General features: G+C 39.9%; 1 protein-coding gene across 3 annotated transcripts in view; it reads left to right on the top strand.

Moving 5' to 3' along the window:
- The first annotated feature begins 866 nt into the window (after positions 1-866).
- sh3kbp1 (SH3-domain kinase binding protein 1) overlaps positions 867-21,361 on the top strand; it is a 32,704-nt gene continuing 12,209 nt past the window's right edge. For 2 of the 3 annotated variants that reach the window (XM_079661964.1, XM_079661963.1), the window contains exons 1-7: positions 867-1,094; positions 8,894-9,051; positions 16,894-17,008; positions 18,051-18,157; positions 19,313-19,451; positions 19,673-19,752; positions 21,256-21,345. In XM_079661964.1, coding sequence (XP_079518090.1) covers positions 1,091-1,094; positions 8,894-9,051; positions 16,894-17,008; positions 18,051-18,157; positions 19,313-19,451; positions 19,673-19,752; positions 21,256-21,345 — 693 coding nt within the window. In that variant the 5' untranslated portion in view covers positions 867-1,090. The remainder of the gene's footprint in view (positions 1,095-8,893; positions 9,052-16,893; positions 17,009-18,050; positions 18,158-19,312; positions 19,452-19,672; positions 19,753-21,255; positions 21,346-21,361) is intronic. The other variant, XM_079661962.1, reaches the window with a different exon arrangement.

Here is a 21,361-nt window from a genome sequence, read left to right as displayed (position 1 = left end):
CCTATGTTTTGCATTTAAAAAAATAAAAACATAAATGTGATAGTTCACTATTAACTTGGACGCATTATAAGACCTCATTTCCTCATGTAGCCTACCTGCATACCTCTTTCATATCCGCATATGACGTACATGTCCACCGTTATGAGTATTTATCTTATCATACCGATTCATTCATTCATGTTCGTGAGGTCTGACAAAAATAAAGGCACTTATTAGAGCAAAACTGTCGGAAAAGATCAAGGTTGAATATTTGATGAATAATATATCTTGAAAAATATCTTTGGGATTTAGTCTGTTGTTCAATCAAAACAATAGATTTGTGCAAATTGTTTATCATTAGATGCAGCTCTATTCCAAATACATAGAACTACAAATAAATAATTAACACAAAGAATGGCTTCTTCATTTGTCCTCAGCTGGGGCCAAGACAAAAATGTGGAATGATTTAGGACATACATTTACTTCTACTTTACTTCTTATATCATCAAGAAAGTGTTGGCAGTTTCAAGTGAGGAGGTATTTCAGTTTAAAAAGCAAAACAAAACCAGTTTTTGTATAGGTTTTTCAGGATTACAATTAACATACTTTTTTTTCTTAAGAAACAGAAGATGTGCGAGTAATTGTTTCACCACCATTTGTGCCCTTGTGGAGACCGACATTTACGCAGTGTACCTGAAGGCAACCAGAGAGAGAGAGAGAGAGAGAGAGAGAGAGAGAGAGAGAGAGAGAGAGAGAGAGAGAGAGAGAGAGAGAGAGAGAGAGAGAGAGAGAGAGAGAGAGAGAGAGAGAGAGAGAGAGAGAGAGAGAGAGAGAGAGAGAGAGAGAGAGAGAGAGAGAGAGAGAGAGAGAGATATTTGCTCATCAGCGCTTTTCCGTTTTCTAGGTCCTCGCTCTGCCTCCTCTGCCGTGTCACCGGAGAGAAAAGGGGAAGGAACATGGTTTCATCAGACGCTCCTCCCGTTTCAGCGCGGCTGTAGCGGATCTATAGCACGAGCAAGAGGCGGTCTCGGTCCGGCTCAAACCTCACACGACCACCTTCCCCGTTTCCAACCAGCCTGCAGGAGCACTACCAGCACACCGGGACACATAAATGGGTGAGTTGCAACGCAGTTTTCTGCTTCCAATTGAGAGAATGCCCCAAAAATAGCCTCCAGCGCCTCTGCGCATCTGGATGGGCAGGAATAAACGCCCGGTCCAGATGCGCGCTGGGTTCAACCTCTTTCCTTCCTTCTTACCCCCTCTCCTCTCCTCTCCACCCCAACTCACCTCACCTCCACTCCTCTGACGTCGCTTCATACATGGCCGAGCTGTTCGTTAGTGTCCGCGCGGCTTTGGCGTTTCTCCGCGTTTCCGATGCTTTATTCATGATTAGAAAGCTGCGCGTGGGTGTGAATGCGCGGGCGTGCGGATGCGTTTTGAGGAAAGCAGCGGGTCACAGTGATGAGTTGCAGATGTTGACACGTTTACATTCACTAGCTGTCTGCCCATTGTGTTGCACAGTGTTTGACTCTCTCCAGCCCCCTGTCCCTGTGGAGGAAACAGGCCTGTCTGTGACATTCCTCTCATTATCGCCATCAAGTCCCACGGCATCGTACTCTTCCACACCTGAAACGCATGGGAATTAATTGATTGCCGATATAGTGGGCGATTAATAACTTAATGAAGTGTATACACATTTACTAATTAGCCACAGATGCCATGCAGGGATGAAGGTGTTACTTCCTTTTTATTTTCATTTTACTTGGTAGGCTAATCTGTAGATCTACTGTATTAGACATTCCTATGGATATCTTGACAGTGTGTTATTATAAGATTGTATGAGCTCTGCTGCATGTAAACAAAATTCACAGCTGGCCTCAGGGGGGAACACTCACATGTACATTTATACACAACCGAACCGTCAAAGCTGGATGACCAATTTGGAAAATCAGGACATTTCCCCATGGGCCTAGGCCAGATTCACTGTGTGGTGTGTAGTTTAATTAATTGCAAAATTGTCTCTAATATGCACCACTAATTCAACTATTAGCTTAGATGGAATTACAAGGGCCTTTAAATAGGTCCGGCATATTAGCTCAACACTGTCTCTAAAAGTAGTGTTATACAGTATGTTACATGTTGAACACAGGGGGTTTATACCTTTTACGAATATAAAGAGGTTATAGGATTCATATGAGAAGTATGGTGGTGATGGTGGTTGGGATGTGTCTCAATAAGTGAAAGTAATCCCGCCATAAATTGCCACATTTTCCACTTCTGTTTATTCCTCATTTGTAACCAATTCAGCTCTACCATCAATGTACAACGTTTTTGGTGGCATTGTCGTTTTTTTGTAAATTCAATCATATGTTCATTACGTAGTTCATAAAGGTTGAACATCATTTCGACTTTTTATGCTTTTCCAATTTCCAAAATCATTGCAGACAAACAATGCTGTCCAGGGCAACACAAACAGTATCATTTTAATACACAGATATAATTGAAAAATCACTTACTAATTATAAAGGAATACCTTATTGCAAAACAGTAAAAATGTATTGTATCAATCAAAAAATATCAACTTTGGGTCACTTGACTTGAACCTGCCTGAAAATGAAAAACTATATTGTACATATTGTTGTAATGCATTTAGCAATCCTGGGCCCATTTGAATCTAGTCTAGTCTAAAACTACTCAGAATTTACGTCTAAGGATTCATTTTGCAGTTACTCAAATATAGACACATTAAAGAGGCAACCTTTTGCTATCATAGTCTTAACAGTCACAAATACATGTTTTCAAAAGATCTGACTTCTCTGACCCGTGCTTAAAAAATGTTGGTTTGCTGTCACTGGCACTGTCTCTCTCCAGCCACATTGAAAATATAAAGCTGAATACTCAGAGTTTGTATCTGGGGGTTGTCCAAAACTTTCCTGGAAAGAGGAATGCTGGAAATTTGAAACATTCAAAACATGTTAAGGGAGTTCAAAGAATGTGTCACAAAACAATTTCCTGCAATGCAACAGAATGATGAGTTGGGCAGAGAACAGTTGGAATTGACTTTAAATGTGGGGGAATTTGCTGAAGTCTGTGATCTGATCCACAGTTGGAGTGGGTGGCTTTGACTGCCAGTGGGCTTATGTCCAGCGTGAATGTTTTACAGACTGAAAACACGCAGCTGCTCTTGAAATCATCAGCGACAGTACTGAAGCATACCCACAACTAAACACAGGTCTGCAGTAAACCAGCAAACTGCAGCATGGAGTTGCAGAGTTTAGTGTGTTTGTATGTAGTTTGGTCTTATCTAAACTGACTGCAGCTGTTCAGGGGACACTACAGGTCAACATGGTTCCTATATGACAGTGTGTTTCATACTTGACCACTTGAGTTTTGTTTTGTCTGCAGGCTTCAGATAATCTGTCTCTTGTGTTCTCAAGGCCTCCTGTCTATCAGAACACGGCAAACGGAAGACACAACCATGACACAAGTCCTTTGACATTTCAGTTGCAGTTTTGATCTCAAGTTTCAGGACCAATACACTGCTAACTCAATGCAGCTATTTAATATGAAAGGATGGTTAAGTTTAGCAAGTATGTTTGAAATTAGTAATTTAATTATATTAGCATAAGTAGACACAGACCTCGTTGAATCTGATTGTTAAAACAGACCATATTGACAAATCTAAGCTAGCTAGCTGTGAGGGTACAATTGGATGTGAAGGTGGGAAAGTTGGTTAGGGAGCGAATATAAAGCGTGTTTTTATCACACCACTTAGTGCTAGAACATTAAGGTTATGTTACAGTCCAGTCCTGTTAGACCGTTAATTTCGTTCACATGCTTGGTCTAAACTAATGTTATTTACTAATGCATTTCTTATAATTTTAGCAACAACATTATGCAGCCATCAGGCAACACCATTCATTATATGTTTTGTTTGTTTCTGCCTGATGATTGTATGCTAAGACAATGCTAATGTTTACCTAGTTTCAAAATAAAAAAAACCTAAAATGTTTATCTAGCTTTTAAGATAATAGTTGGATACTTTCTGTTAAAGCTCTATCAGTAATGTTTTGTTGAGCAGCAGAGGTACTGTAGAGTGAGAGCCTTGTATTGCCTAAAACACACTGTGTTGCCAATGTGACTGAACCATTGCTACTGAAAAAACGGGTGATTTCCAACATTGAGCTTAAAGAGGCCCTATACACATTATAGCTTCTGACTTGTGTCTATTCTGTTTCCCCTTTTAAAACTTCTAACTACATTCAAAATGTATTTGAATAAGTGGGTTCCCATTTTGTTTTCAAACTTTACTTAAACAAGATTATCACACTTGTTGGAGACTGACTTCAGCTTTAAATGATTAAAACGGGTATAAGCACTGACTGTATAAAAGAAGTGTACGTCGTCACCGTGACGTAGCGTAGCACATTGGCTTTGTACAAAGGTTATAAGACTTGTTGACTTTTGCATTTTGGCATTTTGGCAAAAATATTAGGAGAGGAGACCCGATATAATTAGCTTACTAAGCGGCTAGTTACTAGCTAATGCTGGCCTGGTTAGCAAAGTGCTATTAACGTTTACGTGATAATAATTTGGATTTGAATTTTTTAAGTTTGCTTGGTCCAAACCAATCTTGCTTTACAATCCAATTGATCTCAATGGGTCCATCATTTTTTATGTTTTGTGTCCATTTGTATTACCATATCTGTATCGAAGGAGACATAAACACTACTGATTCAGACCATAAACCTTTTTGCTTACTACAGTTATAAATTAAGTGAGAAGTAGGGTTGTTTTCTAAAATACCATCATACTATTAGTCACATTGACTTGGCTTTTTCAACCTGGAGGTTGCCCCTTGGTATTTACAGCAGCAGGATAGGGCCTATGGGATTGAGTCAAAATAAAGCAGAGTGTGTGTTGAGATAATGAAGGAACAGGACACCCAGTTAAACAGTGTGTTTTTTAAATAGTTTTTGGACTAGAATTGAGGTACAAGCTATATCAGGCTTTGGATACAAGGACAGGTCTTTTCATGGGAATAATTGTGTAAGTAAACAAAATAATTCACCAGACTTACGTGTACTTAAAAAAAACAAAAAACGTATGCACCCCTACTGACGTGTTTGCTCTACATTCATAATACTTTGAAGAGCATTTCATTATTTTCAAATGTTCTTGAATGCATTGTGTGTTTGTATTTATTCCATCATGTTGTGTTGTGCATCATACGAATAAATTAAGGCTGCTTCCTTTGTAAAATCATATCCAGTATATATATATTTGAAGGCTGGATTTGCCCTCTTCAGGCACAGCTTCACACCAGACTGTGCTCCGCTCCAGAGCCTATTTGGCGTTTACGTTGTGTCACTTTAACTTGCACCCGTCTTTGCACTCAGTGGTGTAAGTTCTGTGGAAAGCCACGAGCTGTCGTCTTCTTCAGTGGTGTATGTGTTGTTGAGTGACGTGGATGGGTGGGTGGACTGCAGCGTGTTGTTCTGTTCTGCCACTTAAATGCACTGTAATGTGATTTGCAAGACAACTGCCACAAGCTATCAATTCACCGAGATACTTCTCCTAACTGGTGAGCCTTGTACTTCCACTATCATGATATGTGCTACTTCCCCTAGACCAGGGGTGTCAAACTCAAATACACTGTGGGCCAAAATAAAAAGATCGGTACTAGTCGAGGGCCGGACTGGTTCAATGTTTATTGCAAAACTTATTGAAATAACTTATTGCACATATTAAACATGGAACTAACAAAGCTTAAATGATTGCCTATAAAAACAACATTAAACATTACATAATCAGTTGCATATTTCTTATGGCTCTATCTGCAGATTTTCCGGAGTCATTTCTAATGATTACATTTTTCCACAGACCAACAACAGCTCCAAAAAAACAATTCCCCTCAAAGAAAAAAACAAACATGCCCTGTTGTCACAAGACAAAACTGCAGAAGGAAACATTGATTGAAACTCAGTGTGCTGCTCTGTGATGCTAGTTTAAGCCAGATATTTGGCCTCTCATCTTTGGTGCAAGTTCATCAGGCTCTGAGCTGAGGAAATCCTCAGGATTGAGTGAAGGTGTGCTCGCAATATAGCGGCGGGCCAGATCTAATAGTAATTCGAAATGATCCTACGGGCCAAAATTAAATCCACCAAGGGCCTGATTTGGCCCCCGGCCTTGAGTTTGACACATGTGCCCTAGACACATCAGAACTGTGAGCAAAATGGTATTTGTGCCACGTCGCTGTGTCATCTGCAGCTAATCTCTTAGTTATTTCACGCCAGAATCATATCCTCCCATCTGAGCACCAGGCCAACTTGAACTACAGTCGCCTGCTTTGTCTTCTTAATATTGATGTCTTGTGAAAGTCCTGTTCCTTCTCGAATATGTAAAGTATTTTTGGTTGTGATGGTGTTTACATCAGTATTGGCATATCCAGCCTATGCAGTGGGGTGGTTTGTGAACTACCTCTCTGAAAGGTCCCAATGTGTTCAATTTGATGGGATCACTTCTGAGTGGTAAAACATTACAAATGGTGTTTTAGGTCCACTATTATTCTCCATCTATATCAACAGTTTAGGTCAAAATGTGGTTGGAGCAACTTTACATTTTTATGCGGACGATACCGTGATGTATTGTGTAGGTCCCTCCATTAAGGAGGCTGTTGGCTGTTTTTACTGTAATATTATTCAGACTCAGCTCTCTGAACTAAAGCTTCTTTTAAATGTTGATACAACTAAGGTAATGCTATTTTCAAAAGCCAAACAGAGACCGCTTTGGATATTGTTACTATGCAAGAAACTTGAAGTGGTTGCCTCTTATAAATACCTTGGTATCTGGCTTGATGATTGTCTCTATTTTAAACTTTAGGTCAATAATCTGTTTAAAAAGCTGAGGGTTAGGCTAGGTTTCTTTTTCAGAAACAAGTCCTGTTTCTCGCTTGAGGCCAGGAAAAAGCTAGTCACTGTGACCTTTTTACCTGTGCTGGACTATGGTGATCTGATTTATATGAATGCACCTGCCCATTACCTGAACAAGTTAGATGCCGCCTATCACAGCGCACTGAGATGTGTTACTAATTGTAAAGCACTTACACATCACTGTACCCTGTATGCCAGGGCAGGTTTGCCTTCACTTACTGTACGGAGGCTCAGTCATTGGTACGTTCATATGCCATGTTGGGTAAACTCCCATCTAATATGATCTATGATCACACAGAGAGTTACAGGTAGCTATTGCCTGAGATCACATGATGTAGTCTTGTTACATGTGTCAAGTGCAAGGACTGACCTAGGTACGAAAGCTTTTATGTGCGCAGCTACTCTTGCTTGGAACAGTCTTCAAAAATAATTGAAACAAAGCACTTTGGTTCCACTGCATGTTTTTAATATAGGTGAAATGCTATTTGATACTGTTGGTACTTGTAAATGTCGATAGGTATGTAAATGTAGCCCTGTAAATATTATGTCCTTTATTGTTTTATGTTGTTTTATGTTTCATGTGTAACCTACTTGCTGCAGGTCTCCCTTGCAAAAGAGATCAATGATCTCAATGGGACCTACCTGGTTAAATAAAGGTTTGAAATGAAAACACATTTTGTCTGTTTGTATATTGGTGTGTATGAACATGTTGCTCTTTGTGCACGTCATACAATATATGAACGAATGATTTTTGGAAGGAAACCACTGTGTCTGAGTCATAGCTACCCCTTTCATACTGTAGTTCCCATGGTTACCCCACCCCCTAAAACTCCCCCGCCTCAAACCCCCCTCCCCAGCCCCCCCTTTAGCTGCCTACACCGTTTAGACAAGGATCAGGCCTCTGCAGCCAATATGAGTGTTTGCAAGTTTGTGTGTGTGTGTATGTGTGTGTGTGTGTGTGTGTGTGTGTGTGTGTGTGTGTGTGTGTTTTTGTGTGTGTGTGTGTGTGTGTGTGTGTGTGTGTGTGTGTGTGTGTGTGTGTGTGTGTGTGTGTGTGTGTGTGTGTGCGTGTGTGTGTGTGTGTGTGTGTGTGTGTGTGTGTGTGTGTGTGTGTGTCCAGTGTAAAGGGGTTAGAGTTAAGATAGCTATATGCGATATCATGACACATTCAGTACATTTCTACAAGTATTAGCAGCTGCTCGTGCGGCCACAAGGTGTTTTTGTGTCTGTGAATATATGAGTTGGTGTGTGTGAGATCATTTTAATAGATTTTCTTTACAAATAATCCTTGTTTTATTCACCAAAGTGTATTTGACAACATTTCAGTAAGGCGTATTCCGGTTTTATTTCTATGTTTTGTCTTTATAAATTCAGCAAAATTTACATTTTCACAGCAAAGAAGTAGCTTTCACTCTTTCAATTATTTAAGCACATCTATTTTTCCTTTAAAAAAAAGATGTATTAAGCTACTGTTAATGAGTCAGCACTCAAGTTCCAGCTGCTCAAAGGGCATTACACTTCTCTTTTCTTGTAAATATTTACGTGAGAGAGTACACTTCTGTGTTTATCAACCTCATCTTCAGCCTTTTGCTGCATAAACAGTTATACGTTTTTATCGTCTATCATTAGCACTGTATGGATCAATAGAACACTAGAGTTTGCACCAGAGATGTCAAGATGTTTATTTATATAGCTACTTTTATTAGTGTATTTTTTATTCTTACAAAACCAAAGAGAAATAACAGTTTACTTTATCTCTGTGTTGCAGGCCAGAGTAAATTGCATTCAAAACAGACATTCAATTGTTTTAGATGGCTGTGTATGTTCAGCTGTGAGTGTACTTCTCTTTCACTTTCAGTTTTGCATCACTTGATAAAACCAGCCGAATCATTTCATTGAAAAACACAGTCCCAGAGAGTAAAAGTGAAACACATTGTTGTTAACCGACTCATTTTCTGTTCCTCATTCTCTATGTCGCCCAGTGGAGGCCGTAGTGGAGTTCGACTATGAGGCTCAGCAGGACGATGAGTTGAGCCTGACGGTGGGCGAGATCATCGTGAACATACGGCGGGACGATGGAGGCTGGTGGGAGGGGGAGCTGGGTGGAAGCAGGGGCCTGTTCCCGGATAACTTTGTCAGGGTGAGTTCACAAAATACCACCACCACCTCGTTTTCTCTACTGATTCTTAGTCTCCTACACATAAGCCCACAATAGGCCCCCCATAAAAACAGCAGAGTAAACTTGCAGTTTCTAGTGTGTAACTGCAGCGTGGGATGTTTCAAAGGTGAGAGTTCAACATGTTTTAACACTTTTTTAAGTGGGAGAGTAAAGGTTTGAAATACAGGTTGCATTTCGATCATTCAAAGAGATAATGTTATGCTGAAGTTTATTTTGTGGACTTTAGATCAAGGTTAAGAGCCCTGCATCAAATGTGTGCGAATAATACTAATAATAACTTTATTTATACAGCACTTCAAAACAACGTCACAAAGTGCTTTACATGGATTAAGAACAGGGCGTTCAGGCACTAACAAAGCATGCGGTCAAAAAATCCCCAAATCTCCCCAATAAAATATATAGAATTTCAAAAATAGCAGTAGTAATATATATATATATAAAAAAAAAAAAAAGTAAAACGAATAATACATGGATGTCGAGTAAAACAGAGTGGTGTTATCATTAGTTAAAAGCTTTATAAAAAGGTGATTTTTGGGGCACTCGTAAGGGCACAACAAGTTAGTGAGGTAACCAGGAGCCAAACCGTTAAGAGCTTTAAAAGTAATCATTAAAATCTTAAAATCAATTCTAAAACAGACAGGTAGCCAGTGAAGAGAGATTAACACAGGGGTGATGTGTTCTACTCTTCTGGTATTTGTTAAATGTCTTGCTGTGGCATTTTAAACAAGTTGAAGACGAGATATTGATTTTTGGCCTTATCCAGAGTATAGGGAGTTACAGTAATCGAGACGAGAAGAGATAAAGCATGAATGACTGTCTCCAAATCAGACCGGGAGATGTGAGAGTGAAAGGAAACTTTCAAAAGTAGCCTTTTCGAAAGGTCTGTGGAGAACGGATTTCAGAAGCTGTTTAACTATCCATCATGAATTTCTGATAAAATGTTGTTGGCATCTGGTACACAATTTGAGAGATTTCAGGAGATACTGTAGAATGCCATCCCTTTTCTAGACACAAAAAAAAATTAGAAGCCAAACATGTCCGGTAGACTTGATAATTCAGCCCATCTTATTACTTCCTTTTTCTTCTTTCCTCCTAATTTACTTTGCGTGTCATTCGTATACCATGCTGACTTGTCAGATGAATATGGTTTGCTTTAACTCGGACTGCGCTATACCCTTAAGTTACAGCTACAGTTACAAGATGAGAAAAAAAAATACATCAGATTAAAACACCTTGTTGCTTTCTACCCCCAAAGCGGCAAAGATGTAAATGTAAAATGACTAGGTTATTTATAAGCCATATTTTATGGATCGATTTATAATGTGAGTCATTATGTAAGCAACAATGTAACATGTAAGTGTGAGAATATAATGTTACGGTTTATGGTGTAATAAAACTGTGTGTTTGTGATGATGAAAAACAGGGAAGTAAGTTTACTGTATCATAGGGGGAAGTAGAAATGTGTCAAAAGCCAAGAGCAGAGAGTACAGTTACATTTAGACCGTAGAAGTCACTCTATTGTCAGGTGGTACGCCATGCAGCCAGGCTTTATTACGGCTGACTGAATATCACAGCTCATTCATTGTCAGGGAGCCGGACAATGGGCCTGTGAAGTCCCACTGGTGATGGAGTGGATGTGGATTTATGTGTGTGTGTGTGTGTGTGTGTGTGTGTGTGTGTGTGTGTGTGTGTGTGTGTGTGTGTGTGAGACAGAGGAAGGCTGTGAGTAATGCAGTAATACCAGACTGGTCTGTCACAGGATTGCAGTTATGGGAATCAGTGCAATTAAGCTTTGCAATGCTGATGAATGTGTATGTGTATGTATGTGTGTTCTTAGGAAGTGGTAGATGTGGACAGACAGGTTTAGAAGGGGACAGGAAGTGATGGTATGCAAGCAAACCCCCTCTGGTGCCGTCATGGCTGCCAGCCAGCTAATACGATTATTAAATTGAAGGTCATTGACTATAGCATGCTACTCGAAGACAGTTTAAAAGGTGTTTTTATTTGCATATTTGGAACAGCTTAAGAGCTATTTCTGATGGTGAGCTCAGGTAAACAAAATGCTAAGCATGGGTGGTATACTTTATAACATATAGTAACGCTGCATGCTACTAATGCTAACTAACGCAAGGTGCATTAACCAGTGTGCAGATACATTGTCAAACCCTAAAGCAGTTAGAAACATTTTTATCTTGTCGTTGATTTCTATTGCAAACAAATCGCCTAATTGGGAAATGTCAAAAACCACGCAGCACATCAGCTAAAATCTGTCAAGTCCATTTAGACACACAATCAGCTGCCCTTGACTACAGTCTGTCACGATAAGGGGCCAACGTATTGCTTCATTTTTGATGAACCAGCTAGATATTCTCTAATTGATTCGCAAATCAGAATCCCATGCTCTAAACAGACAGAATGCTAAACACTGAACTTCATTGTTAAAAAGATCAGCCGGATTTTTCTTGGTAGTCACTTTTGAGAAGTAAAGTCACTGCAAACGTCAAAAAAGTAGAAAACTTTAGCACAAAGTTGACATTTCATTTGGAAGTACACTTTTTAACTACTAATCTATAATGGAAATGGGTGGCTCCTAGTTTACTGTAACCAGTCTTTTAACCTATTGGTACAATTATAGTTTACCATAAAGACAATGGTCAATTTAGTTTTCAAGAGCCAAGAATATTCTGACTTACAGTACTAATGCCAAAAAAAAGAAAAGATTTACAAGAAGTAAGAGCAGATAATAAATATATATTATCAAATGGCTGCAGATATGTTTTGTTATTAATCAATGTTTCAATAATTTTATTTTTATTAGAAAATTCACTGTGTATGGTATCAAAACTAATCTTTATAACAGCTTGTGTAAAGCTTTTCTTACTCTGCCAGAGTGACCAGTGGTGGAGTTGCGCAACAAGGATAATGAGAGGGGAAATAAGAGTTTGCGTAATATTTCCTCTGCATTTCAGAATGATTTCTACACTCAAAGCTCTCTCTGTTTGTCTCTAAGTTACATATTATTTTGTAGGGCAGTGGATTAGCTGCTACACTGCATTGTTTTGCTTTATCTCTGGCTGGAAGACAAAGGTCAGAGGTCTGGTTAGAGAGGATGCACAAAGCGGAGTTTAGCATTAAAGCAGTGCAGTGTAAACAACATACTTTTACACATTACACAGACAAACACTAGCAACCCTGCAGTGGACATTATGCAGGTGTTTCCTGTGCAGATATGATGAATCACGTTGTCTTCCTTTCCTCTTTTCAGCTGGGTTTCCTTTGACTGGGTCCCCTCAGGAGGAATTGTAGTAGAGAATGAATGCGGTCCAAGTAGTAACAAAGGCCTCCAGGAACATTAACAGTTAGCTTTGTCCCCGGTTTTTATTTATTTATTTTTGCATTACACTCAAACATTTTAATTATTTAAAACAATCAGACTCAATAGATAACAGATGGATATGGATTTTTGAATTTATGTTTTACTGCTTTACACAAGGCATAAACAACTAAAAATCGCCTCTGTTGCACCACAAGGGAATCTGTTGGCTAAACAATGGCCGCTATGCATTTTTGTGTAGGTTGGCTTGTGTCTCTAAGTTAAAAGTGTTGTCTGTGCAAAAAAGTTTCTTAATATGTATGTCACTTGTTTGCAGTACATACTGTAAGGGCATGTAGAGTCTGAGCAAGTCCATCTGCCCTCAAACTGCCAAAAATTAAATGTTTGCTTTTCTTTCCAACTCCACATTATCACTACATTAGCCTACTTAACAAATTACCCAAAGCAAAGTCATGGAATATTTTTACTGCAAGCATAGAGCAGCCAAAAAAGGAAAAAGTTATTTTTAAATTTAAATTCAGGCTTGTTAATATGGAGGAGAAACGCAAGAAGTCATGTGAATACAATCATCTTTTAAGTGCTCACATGTTGTGGTTGTAGAGGAATTTATATCTTTGGCTTATAATTCATTCATTCCGGTTAGAAGAGGATGCACACGCCCTCTTTGCTATCGAGAATCCTTTCTATGCCAAGTGAAAAATGTGTTTACTTTCCAACACAAGCATCTATTTTACTTCACTGTTATGTCAATTCTCCACCTTTGAAGCCTTAAAATGGCTCTTAACCTAAGATAAGCTTCTCCTGTTGTCTAGGAAATGTCTTCCCTTGTCGATATTTTTGGATCTCGGAGGCTCATTAAGGCTTTCACGCCATACCAGGTCATTCAGATACAGAGTGAGGGGTTAGATTATGTGAGTCAGTATACCATTATGCCTCAGTGAGCTGCCTTTGCCACAAGGCAAGGGCATGTGAAACATGATGAATGTGGTGGGGAGATGTGAACCGTCATGCCTATTTTCTTGGTTTCCCTCTCCTTGTGAGAGTCTCCCTGTTTGTTGTCTTCCCATCTGCCTCCTTGTTGATTCTTCTGTCACTCGGCACATTTGTTTGCCTGTCTCTCTTCAGTTCTCTTGATCAGTTTCGCATGCTATCTTGTGATGTGAGTGAAAGTCATGTGGACAGAAGGGAAGGTTTGAGCAGTGCGGGAGAGGGTGGTGCTCTGTTTGTGTGTTTGTGTTTGGACAAGCTTTATGAGATCTGGCCGGTAGTCTGAAGGTAAACATTGAGGGTCACCTGGGTTACTGACATGTAATACTGGAGCTCAGTACAGGGACACTCATAAACAGAGATTCACTTTGGCAATCTTTGGTGTATGCACAAATTATTTATTGGACACTAGACATGTTTTTTCAAAAACGAAATAATTTTTGTCCATTTCCACATTTGTTGTTTACATGTCATGACATCATTTTATTCCTTTGGGAGTCACATGTTTAAGTACATTTTTTTCATGTGGGATTAATTTATACCTAATATTAGTGGTCTAATATTACAAGCAGAATCACATTTTTACAAATAAACATTGTTCCTCCCTTTCTTTGGCAATAATGCAACCTAATAGGCCATTGAATTTCAAGCCAGTTACAAGATGTAATACTTTCTTCATTTAAATGTCTATGTTGTTCCAGTGTGTTCTTTTTCAAAATAATTTTGTGATCTATTTTTTTAATTTTTTTAATTTTGCTTTCAGATAATCACTGAATCAATTACATATTATCATCACGTTAATGTTTACAGACAATGTTAATGTATTTCATGATTGACAGTGACACCATTGTCAACATTCATCTGAATTAAGAGTTTAAACAAGCAGATTGCCCTGTAAACATATTTTTTTGTTTATTTATTATTTTCAAGTTGAATACCACATTGAAAGATATTATATTCTTAAATAAAGTAGACATTTTTGTTGTAGTATTTAATAATAATAATAATAATAATAATAATAATAATAATGCATTTTATTTATATAGCGCTTTTCACAACTCAAAGACGCTTTACAATATGAGGGAGGGTAGACAAAGGACAGGCAAACAAGTAAGTATAGTAAATAAAAAAAATAAAAAGGCAGTCAAGAGAAAGTTGATTGAGAGGGGGGGGGGCTTATGGGTAGACAGAGTTGAAAATATGTGTTTTGAGGCGGGACTGAAAGACTGTGAGGGACTCAGAGTCACGGAGATCTTGGAGGAGGGAATTCCAGAGCCTAGGAGCTGCAACTGAGAAGGCTCTGTCCCCAAAGCTGCAGAGTGTGGATGTGGGGATGGATAGGAGTCCGGCTGCGGTGGATCTGAGGGACCGTGGGGGTTGATAAGGAGTGAGAAGGTTTGTGAGATAAGGGGGGGCCAAATGGTGGAGTGCTTTGTAGGTGAGGACCAGAATTTTGTAGTTGATGCGATGGGAGACAGGAAGCCAGTGGAGGTCTTTGAGGACTGGGGTGATGTGATACCATGATTTGGTATGTGTGAGGAGATGTGCAGCTGCATTTTGAACCCGTTGGAGTCTGTTGAGGGATGTAGTGCTGATGCCGTAAAGAAGTGAGTTGCAGTAGTCAAGGCGGGAGGAAATGAAGGCATGGGTTAGTCGTTCAGCCGCGGGGCGGGTGAGAGAGGGTAGGATTTTTGCAATATTGCGGAGGTGGAAAAATGAGGTTTTGGCGGATGTGAGGTTCGAGGGAGAGGGTGGGTTCAAAGATTACACCAAGGCTGCGTGTCTGATTGGAGGGGGAAACAATGGTGCCATCGATGGTGAGTGTTATGTTAGTGACCTTGCTGAGGGTGGATTTGGAGCCAATTAGGAGGAGTTCTGTTTTGTTGCTGTTCAGTTTGAGGAGGTTATGTTGCATCCAAGTTTTAATAGCTGTCAGACAGGAATCGATGTGGGTAAGGGGTGGGTTATGGAGGGATTTGGTGCTGAGGTAGATCTGAGTGTCATCAGCATAGCAGTGGAAGTCCAGGTTGAAGTGGCGGAGTATCTGACCGAGGGGCAGGATGTAAATGATGAAGAGGAGGGGGCCAAGTACTGATCCTTGAGGAACGCCTTGGGTGACTGAAGCTGTGGCAGAGGAGTGGTTGGGGAGGGAGATGAAGTGGGATCGTTCAGTGAGGTAGGACTGGAGCCATCTGAGTGCAATACCTTCAATACCAATGTCCCTGAGTCGGGTATGCAGGATGTTGTGGCTCACGGTATCGAAGGCAGCACTCAGGTCGAGGAGGATGAGAATATTGAGGGAACCAGTGTCAGCAGAGGTGAGGAGGTCCTTGAGGACTTTGACGAGTGCAGTTTCTGTACTGTGGTGAGGACGAAATCCAGACTGAATGGGTTCATAAAGCTGGTTGGTTTGGAGATGGCACTGAATTTGTTTGGCTACAATGCGTTCAAGAGTTTTTGAGAGGAATGGTAGATTGGAGATGGGGCGGTAATTAGTGAGGGAGGAGGGATCAAGACCAGGTTTTTTGAGGATTGGAGTAACGGCAGCAGTTTTGAAGGCAGAGGGGACGGTTCCATGGGACAGCGAGGAATTGAAAAGGTTAGCAAGATAGGGGCAGAGGACGGGGAGGCAGGACTTCAGGAGAGGAGTGGGTAGAGGGTCAAGGGAGCAGGTTTTGGGATTTGAGGAACCGATCAGATGGAGTATTTCAAGTGGGGTAACCAGGTTGAACTGGGAGAGGCGGCGCTGGGGAGGAGGAGTCAGGAGGTCAAGGAAGATGGGGGGAGAAATGGTAGCGTAGAAGGTTGGGGGTGATGCTTGTAGATCAGATGGAGCTGAGAAGGAGTGGTCAATGGCGTTAATTTTGTCTGCGAAAAACTGGAGGAATGAGCTGCAAGTAGCGGAAGTAGAAGTAGGGAGGTTATCAGCACGGGGTTTGAAGAGCTTGTTAACTGTGGAGAAGAGGGTCCTGGGGTTACGGGAGGGGTCAGTGAAGATGTTGGAGAGGTAGGCAAATTTAGCGGCAATAACAGCATCTCTGTATGCATTGAGATGGAGTTTGTAGCTTATGTAACGGACTGGGAAGGATGATTTCTTTGAAAGACGTTCAAGTTGGCGGTCTCGCTGCTTCATTTTACGCAGTGCTGGTGTGAACCAGGGTGAGGAGGTCTTGAAAGTAACCGTTTTATTTTATTTTTTTGAGGGGTGCTAAAGTGAAAAAATGTAAGTCAGATTGAACTCCCTATGTGGTGCATTAGATTTACTTAGATGTAGTTGATCTTTAAAATTGCCTTTTTTCATATTTGTGATTGAATTTTATCGCTCTTTTCATAGTAGCTGTGCTTTTTGTCAAGCTTTTCTCTTATATGTTTGTATATTAATGTTACTATTTAGACTTGGAGATATCTTTACTTTAACATCTAAACTGAATTTATTTTTTCACTGGAGCACAGTTTTTTTCCTTTAAACTCACTCATTATAGGAGATCAAGAAAGATGGGAAGAGGGACGGAGGACAGACCAGCATGATCAGATCAGAACTGTCCAATGGGAGGTCCAGCCCTGTGTCGGACCCCAGCTTACGACCGGGCAGGAGAGGTACTCACACACACATTCTGTCACACACACTCATACATGTTAATCTCAAACATAGATCCTGTTAGTGTAAGGAAGGATTTGGGTCAAGCATTCTTCGTGCACACACTTTTCTCAAGTGCTGTACTTAAGTTCACATTTGCCACCTACAACTTATAATGTTACTCTGGGCTCTGTGAACTTTTGCTATTTCTTTATGTTTACAAACCAAACAATCAATCCAATAATAGTGAAAATAAGTTCTTAATCCATAGTGAAAGCAATCACCAGCTGCAAACACTAAGTATATATTTAGAAAAAACAATTGATCCACCTTTAACACCTTCCAAATTAAAATTCTTATTGTAGATAATGCATAATAATGTGATTGTATAATATAGACTACAACAGGTGCATTGTGTATTCTCTGCATGAGTACCACTATTAATACTTTAAGTACATCTATATTGAATACATGCATACTTTTCAACACAGGAGTTTTACTTATAATCGCGAGTTTTGACTCTTGTAATACTGTTTGTTTAGTAAAGGATCTTACAGTAGTACTTCCTCCACCACCAAATGCACTCTCACTTTAGTAGCAGTGACACTATGTGGACAAAAGAGGAACCGCAGGGCTTTTTATCGCCCAGCTGAAGGAATGAGTGAAGAGTAATGAGCAGGCTAATGAGTGTTAGACAAACAACTGCAAGACAAGTGGGGAGAGTTTGGTGTTGGAGACAGTTAGCACTGTAAGTATGTCTCCTAATTCAATGGGCAAATGTCACCTGTCTGTCTTCAGCCAGGAGAGATTTGAATAAGTCAGTAAACACCTGCTCACTCACTGTAAGTCATGGATTATGGATAAGTGCGGGAGCCAATCATGATGCATGTAAGGCTTAAATATGTTTGTATGTACTCTTGTTGTGTGTGTGTGTGTGTGTGTGTGTGTGTGTGTGTGTGTGTGTGTGTGTGTGTGTGTGTGTGTGTGTGTGTGTGTGTGTGTGTTTGTGTGTGTGTGTGTGTGTGTGTGTGTGTGTGTGTGTGCGTGTGTGTGTGTTTGCAGTAGAGCAAATCCGTAAGCGGAGGTGTAAAGCGTCGTTCAGCTATGTGCCTCAGCATGAAGACGAGCTAGGGTTGAAAATAGGAGACATCATTGAGATCATAGCAGAGGTAAGACTCATCACATTTCACTGGAGTCATAATGGAGTCATTCATTTTGAAATCAGCCGGTTAGCCTCTAACGGTTCATTCTGCAGGATTTGGTGGCATCTAGCAGTGAGGCTGCAGATTGCAACCAATTTAACACTTTGCTAACCCCTCCCTATCCAACGTGGTAAGGCCCTCTCTAGAAGTTTAGTTGTTTCCTTTCTGGGCCTCTTTAAATACATGGCCGTGCGAAGAGGCAGAGGAACATCATATTATATTTCTGCTAATAGATCTAATGCTCGTTAGACATTTAAGATAAATGTTGAAGAAAAACAAAAAGACACATAAACAGATTTAAGATTTAAACTGCGATATATGAATAGTTCTACATTTTATTTTAGTTATGTTTTCTGGGAGTATGTTGTGTTTAGAAATTAATACAGCTTCTTCATATGATGTTTTATGTCTGGGGACAGAAAACACCAGTCACAGACACCTGAGGTCATTATGTAGCAACACATCAGAAATGTATTTTTAATTTTATGTAATGTATTAAATTCAAATAGGTGAGGAACAGAAAGCCATTGCAAAGATTAGAGAACTGGAGAGATGTGATCTGCCTTAGTAAGGGCTCCAATAGCTGTCTGATTGACTTTTAGCAAGACGTGTGTAGGCACCAACACAGTAATCAAGCCTTGTAAGGATATCGACATCCTCAAAGGATGCACACAAGTCAAATAAACTGGATGTGTGGCCATCATCAAATGTAAGGCTCTACCGAAATGACCTTTCTCATGACTTCCTGGTCAGCCTGACAAGCCGTTTTCACAGCAGACATTTTGACATGTCATTGAAGGCAAAGGAGTTAGTAATAACATCTGATTCAGCTCAAGTTCCTGGTATTGTGCATGCTTGCTCACTGTGATTGTTCACTGGGATGTAATGGAGCCATTGTTACCACAATTAGTTCCACCTTTGCTTTTCCTGCTACGAAAAGTCAAAATGTCTGCTATGATAAATGTATTGTGTTGTTAGTTTGCTCAACTGCCACCTTAAAGCTTAACCTTAAACCTGAACACAAACTATTTAGAAAGTCAGTACGCATATAGGTATCTGTTTAAAGCTCTGTCTTTTGTTTAAATCTTTGCTTGTGTTCTGTTTTGTGTCGTGTGTGTTTAGGTAGAGGAAGGCTGGTGGGAGGGACTTCTAAATGGGAAGTCCGGAATGTTTCCCTCAAATTTCACCAAAGTTATCCCGACGGATTCTGAAACTCAATCTGTAGACACCTCGCAGGAGGAGCTGCGCAGCTCCCGCACCAGTAAATACAAACAATAAGAAAATAATTCAACTAATATTACATTTGCAACGGCACTGCAGCAAATTGTGTGTGTGTGTGTGTGTGTGTGTGTGTGTGTGTGTGTGTGTGTGTGTGTGTGTGTGTGTGTGTGTGTGTGTGTGTGTGTGTGTGTGTGTGTGTGTGTGTGTGTGTGTGTGTGTGTGTGTGTGTGTGTGTGTGTGTGTGTGTGTGTGTGTGTGTAGGTAAGGACAGCCCAGGCAGTGAAAGTGATGGAGGGGACAGTCGGTCAGAAACAGGGTCAGGAGAAATCCAGCCTAAGAAGGTAATTTAAAATGTATGATGATCAACAAATGATGATGTTTATTACTGATATATACTGTATACGGAGAAATCTGAGTCTGTCCTCTTCTTTATTTCTCTGCACTGCATGTTTTGCAAACAACAAAACATTGGAATTATTCAAACTAGTCATGACCATCATCAACATAAAAGTTTGTTTAGGTCTGCTAAAAATGTATTCACTGTATCGTACAGTGTGAACCTCACAGGAAGCGATTTAGTTGGAAATCTAGCCATTTTCTTTTATTACAATAGACTATATGAGAAGTAGACAAAGTCATCATCACCCATTGGTTTGTCGGCTATCGTTTTGAATCCTCTAGTTTGGCATTTGGCCATTGCCATCTTTATTTTATGGCTGCTATGTTAGTGATTAATGGAGCAATGTATTACGGAGCTATGTATTACATTGCGTAGTGTGTTGTTTTATCAAGTTTACTGTAGTTAAATAAATAAAGTTGATAACGCATAAATAATTCTTCCTCATATGTTTCACTTTTCAGAGCACATTGAAACTGTTGTTGAACACTCGATACAAATAAAGTAGTCATTATTATGCTGTGCGCCAAGACGTGATACTTTGCTTGAAGGCTCAGGGTTGAATACAATTAGTTTACTGTTATTTATAAAAAGGGAAGTGAAAGGACGTTATCTGCGTCATCCAGTGCGTTTTGCACACCTGTGTCCTTTTTTTAAGCCAACCATGCCCACAAAGGGTGAACCACGTATTGATTCTTGTGATTTATAAAGGAAAACCAGCGTAGAACATGTGTGCAAACTGTTTAATAAATCAGAGTATCTTTCTTTCAACCATTCTCAACCTTTACACATGAATCCTATGGACAATTTTATGAATGAAGCCCCTGGAGTTAAGGCTTTTTTGGAAGATTGCAGCACATGACTAAAAAAAAGAACAAAGGCACTTACTGGTATGAGAGAATACCACCCAACTTTACTAATGTCATATGTTCTTACCGCTATAATTGCCACATTTCTTGATTATTTGTAATGCTCTTTTATCAGAGGATAATTTAGTTTTGAAGAAATAATAAAAATCGATGTTTTATGTGTCAAACACTAAACGTGTATGCCTGAACAGTGGCGAACAGCAGATGTGGTCAGGTTGAATTCTAAGCAGATAGAACTTTTAATCCAAGCTAATTCTAGTGAAAAGTAGGAATATGTAAAGGTCCATACATAGTCACTTCCAACCTGTTATAATGCACTTCTCTGTAAATATACGCATGGAAAAAATGATTTCTTTGATTGCAACTGTATTTGGCTACGACAACTATTTTGGATGTTTTGATCCCATTTAAATCAACTACAACTGTTGTGAATATAAGCCACCCACAAAGCAGGCTACAGCACAAACGTTCAGGGCCACCAGGGGTCATTGTTTGAAACTGAAACCACAGATCTTTGGTGAAGTGTTCCTTTTTCATACTGCGTTAGCTTTCATTTCATCTCCTTGTGTCACCCGTAGGTCCGTGGATTTGGCTTTGGTGACATCTTCAAAGATCAACCTGTCAAGCTCAGACCACGCTCTATGGATGCGGACTCAGAGGTGGACAAGGTGAGACAAATACAAA

The sequence above is a fragment of the Notothenia rossii genome (genome assembly GCF_949606895.1).
Source record: "Notothenia rossii genome assembly, chromosome: 12".
NCBI lineage: Eukaryota > Metazoa > Chordata > Actinopteri > Perciformes > Nototheniidae > Notothenia > Notothenia rossii.
This window is presented reverse-complemented; position numbering and strand designations above follow the sequence as displayed.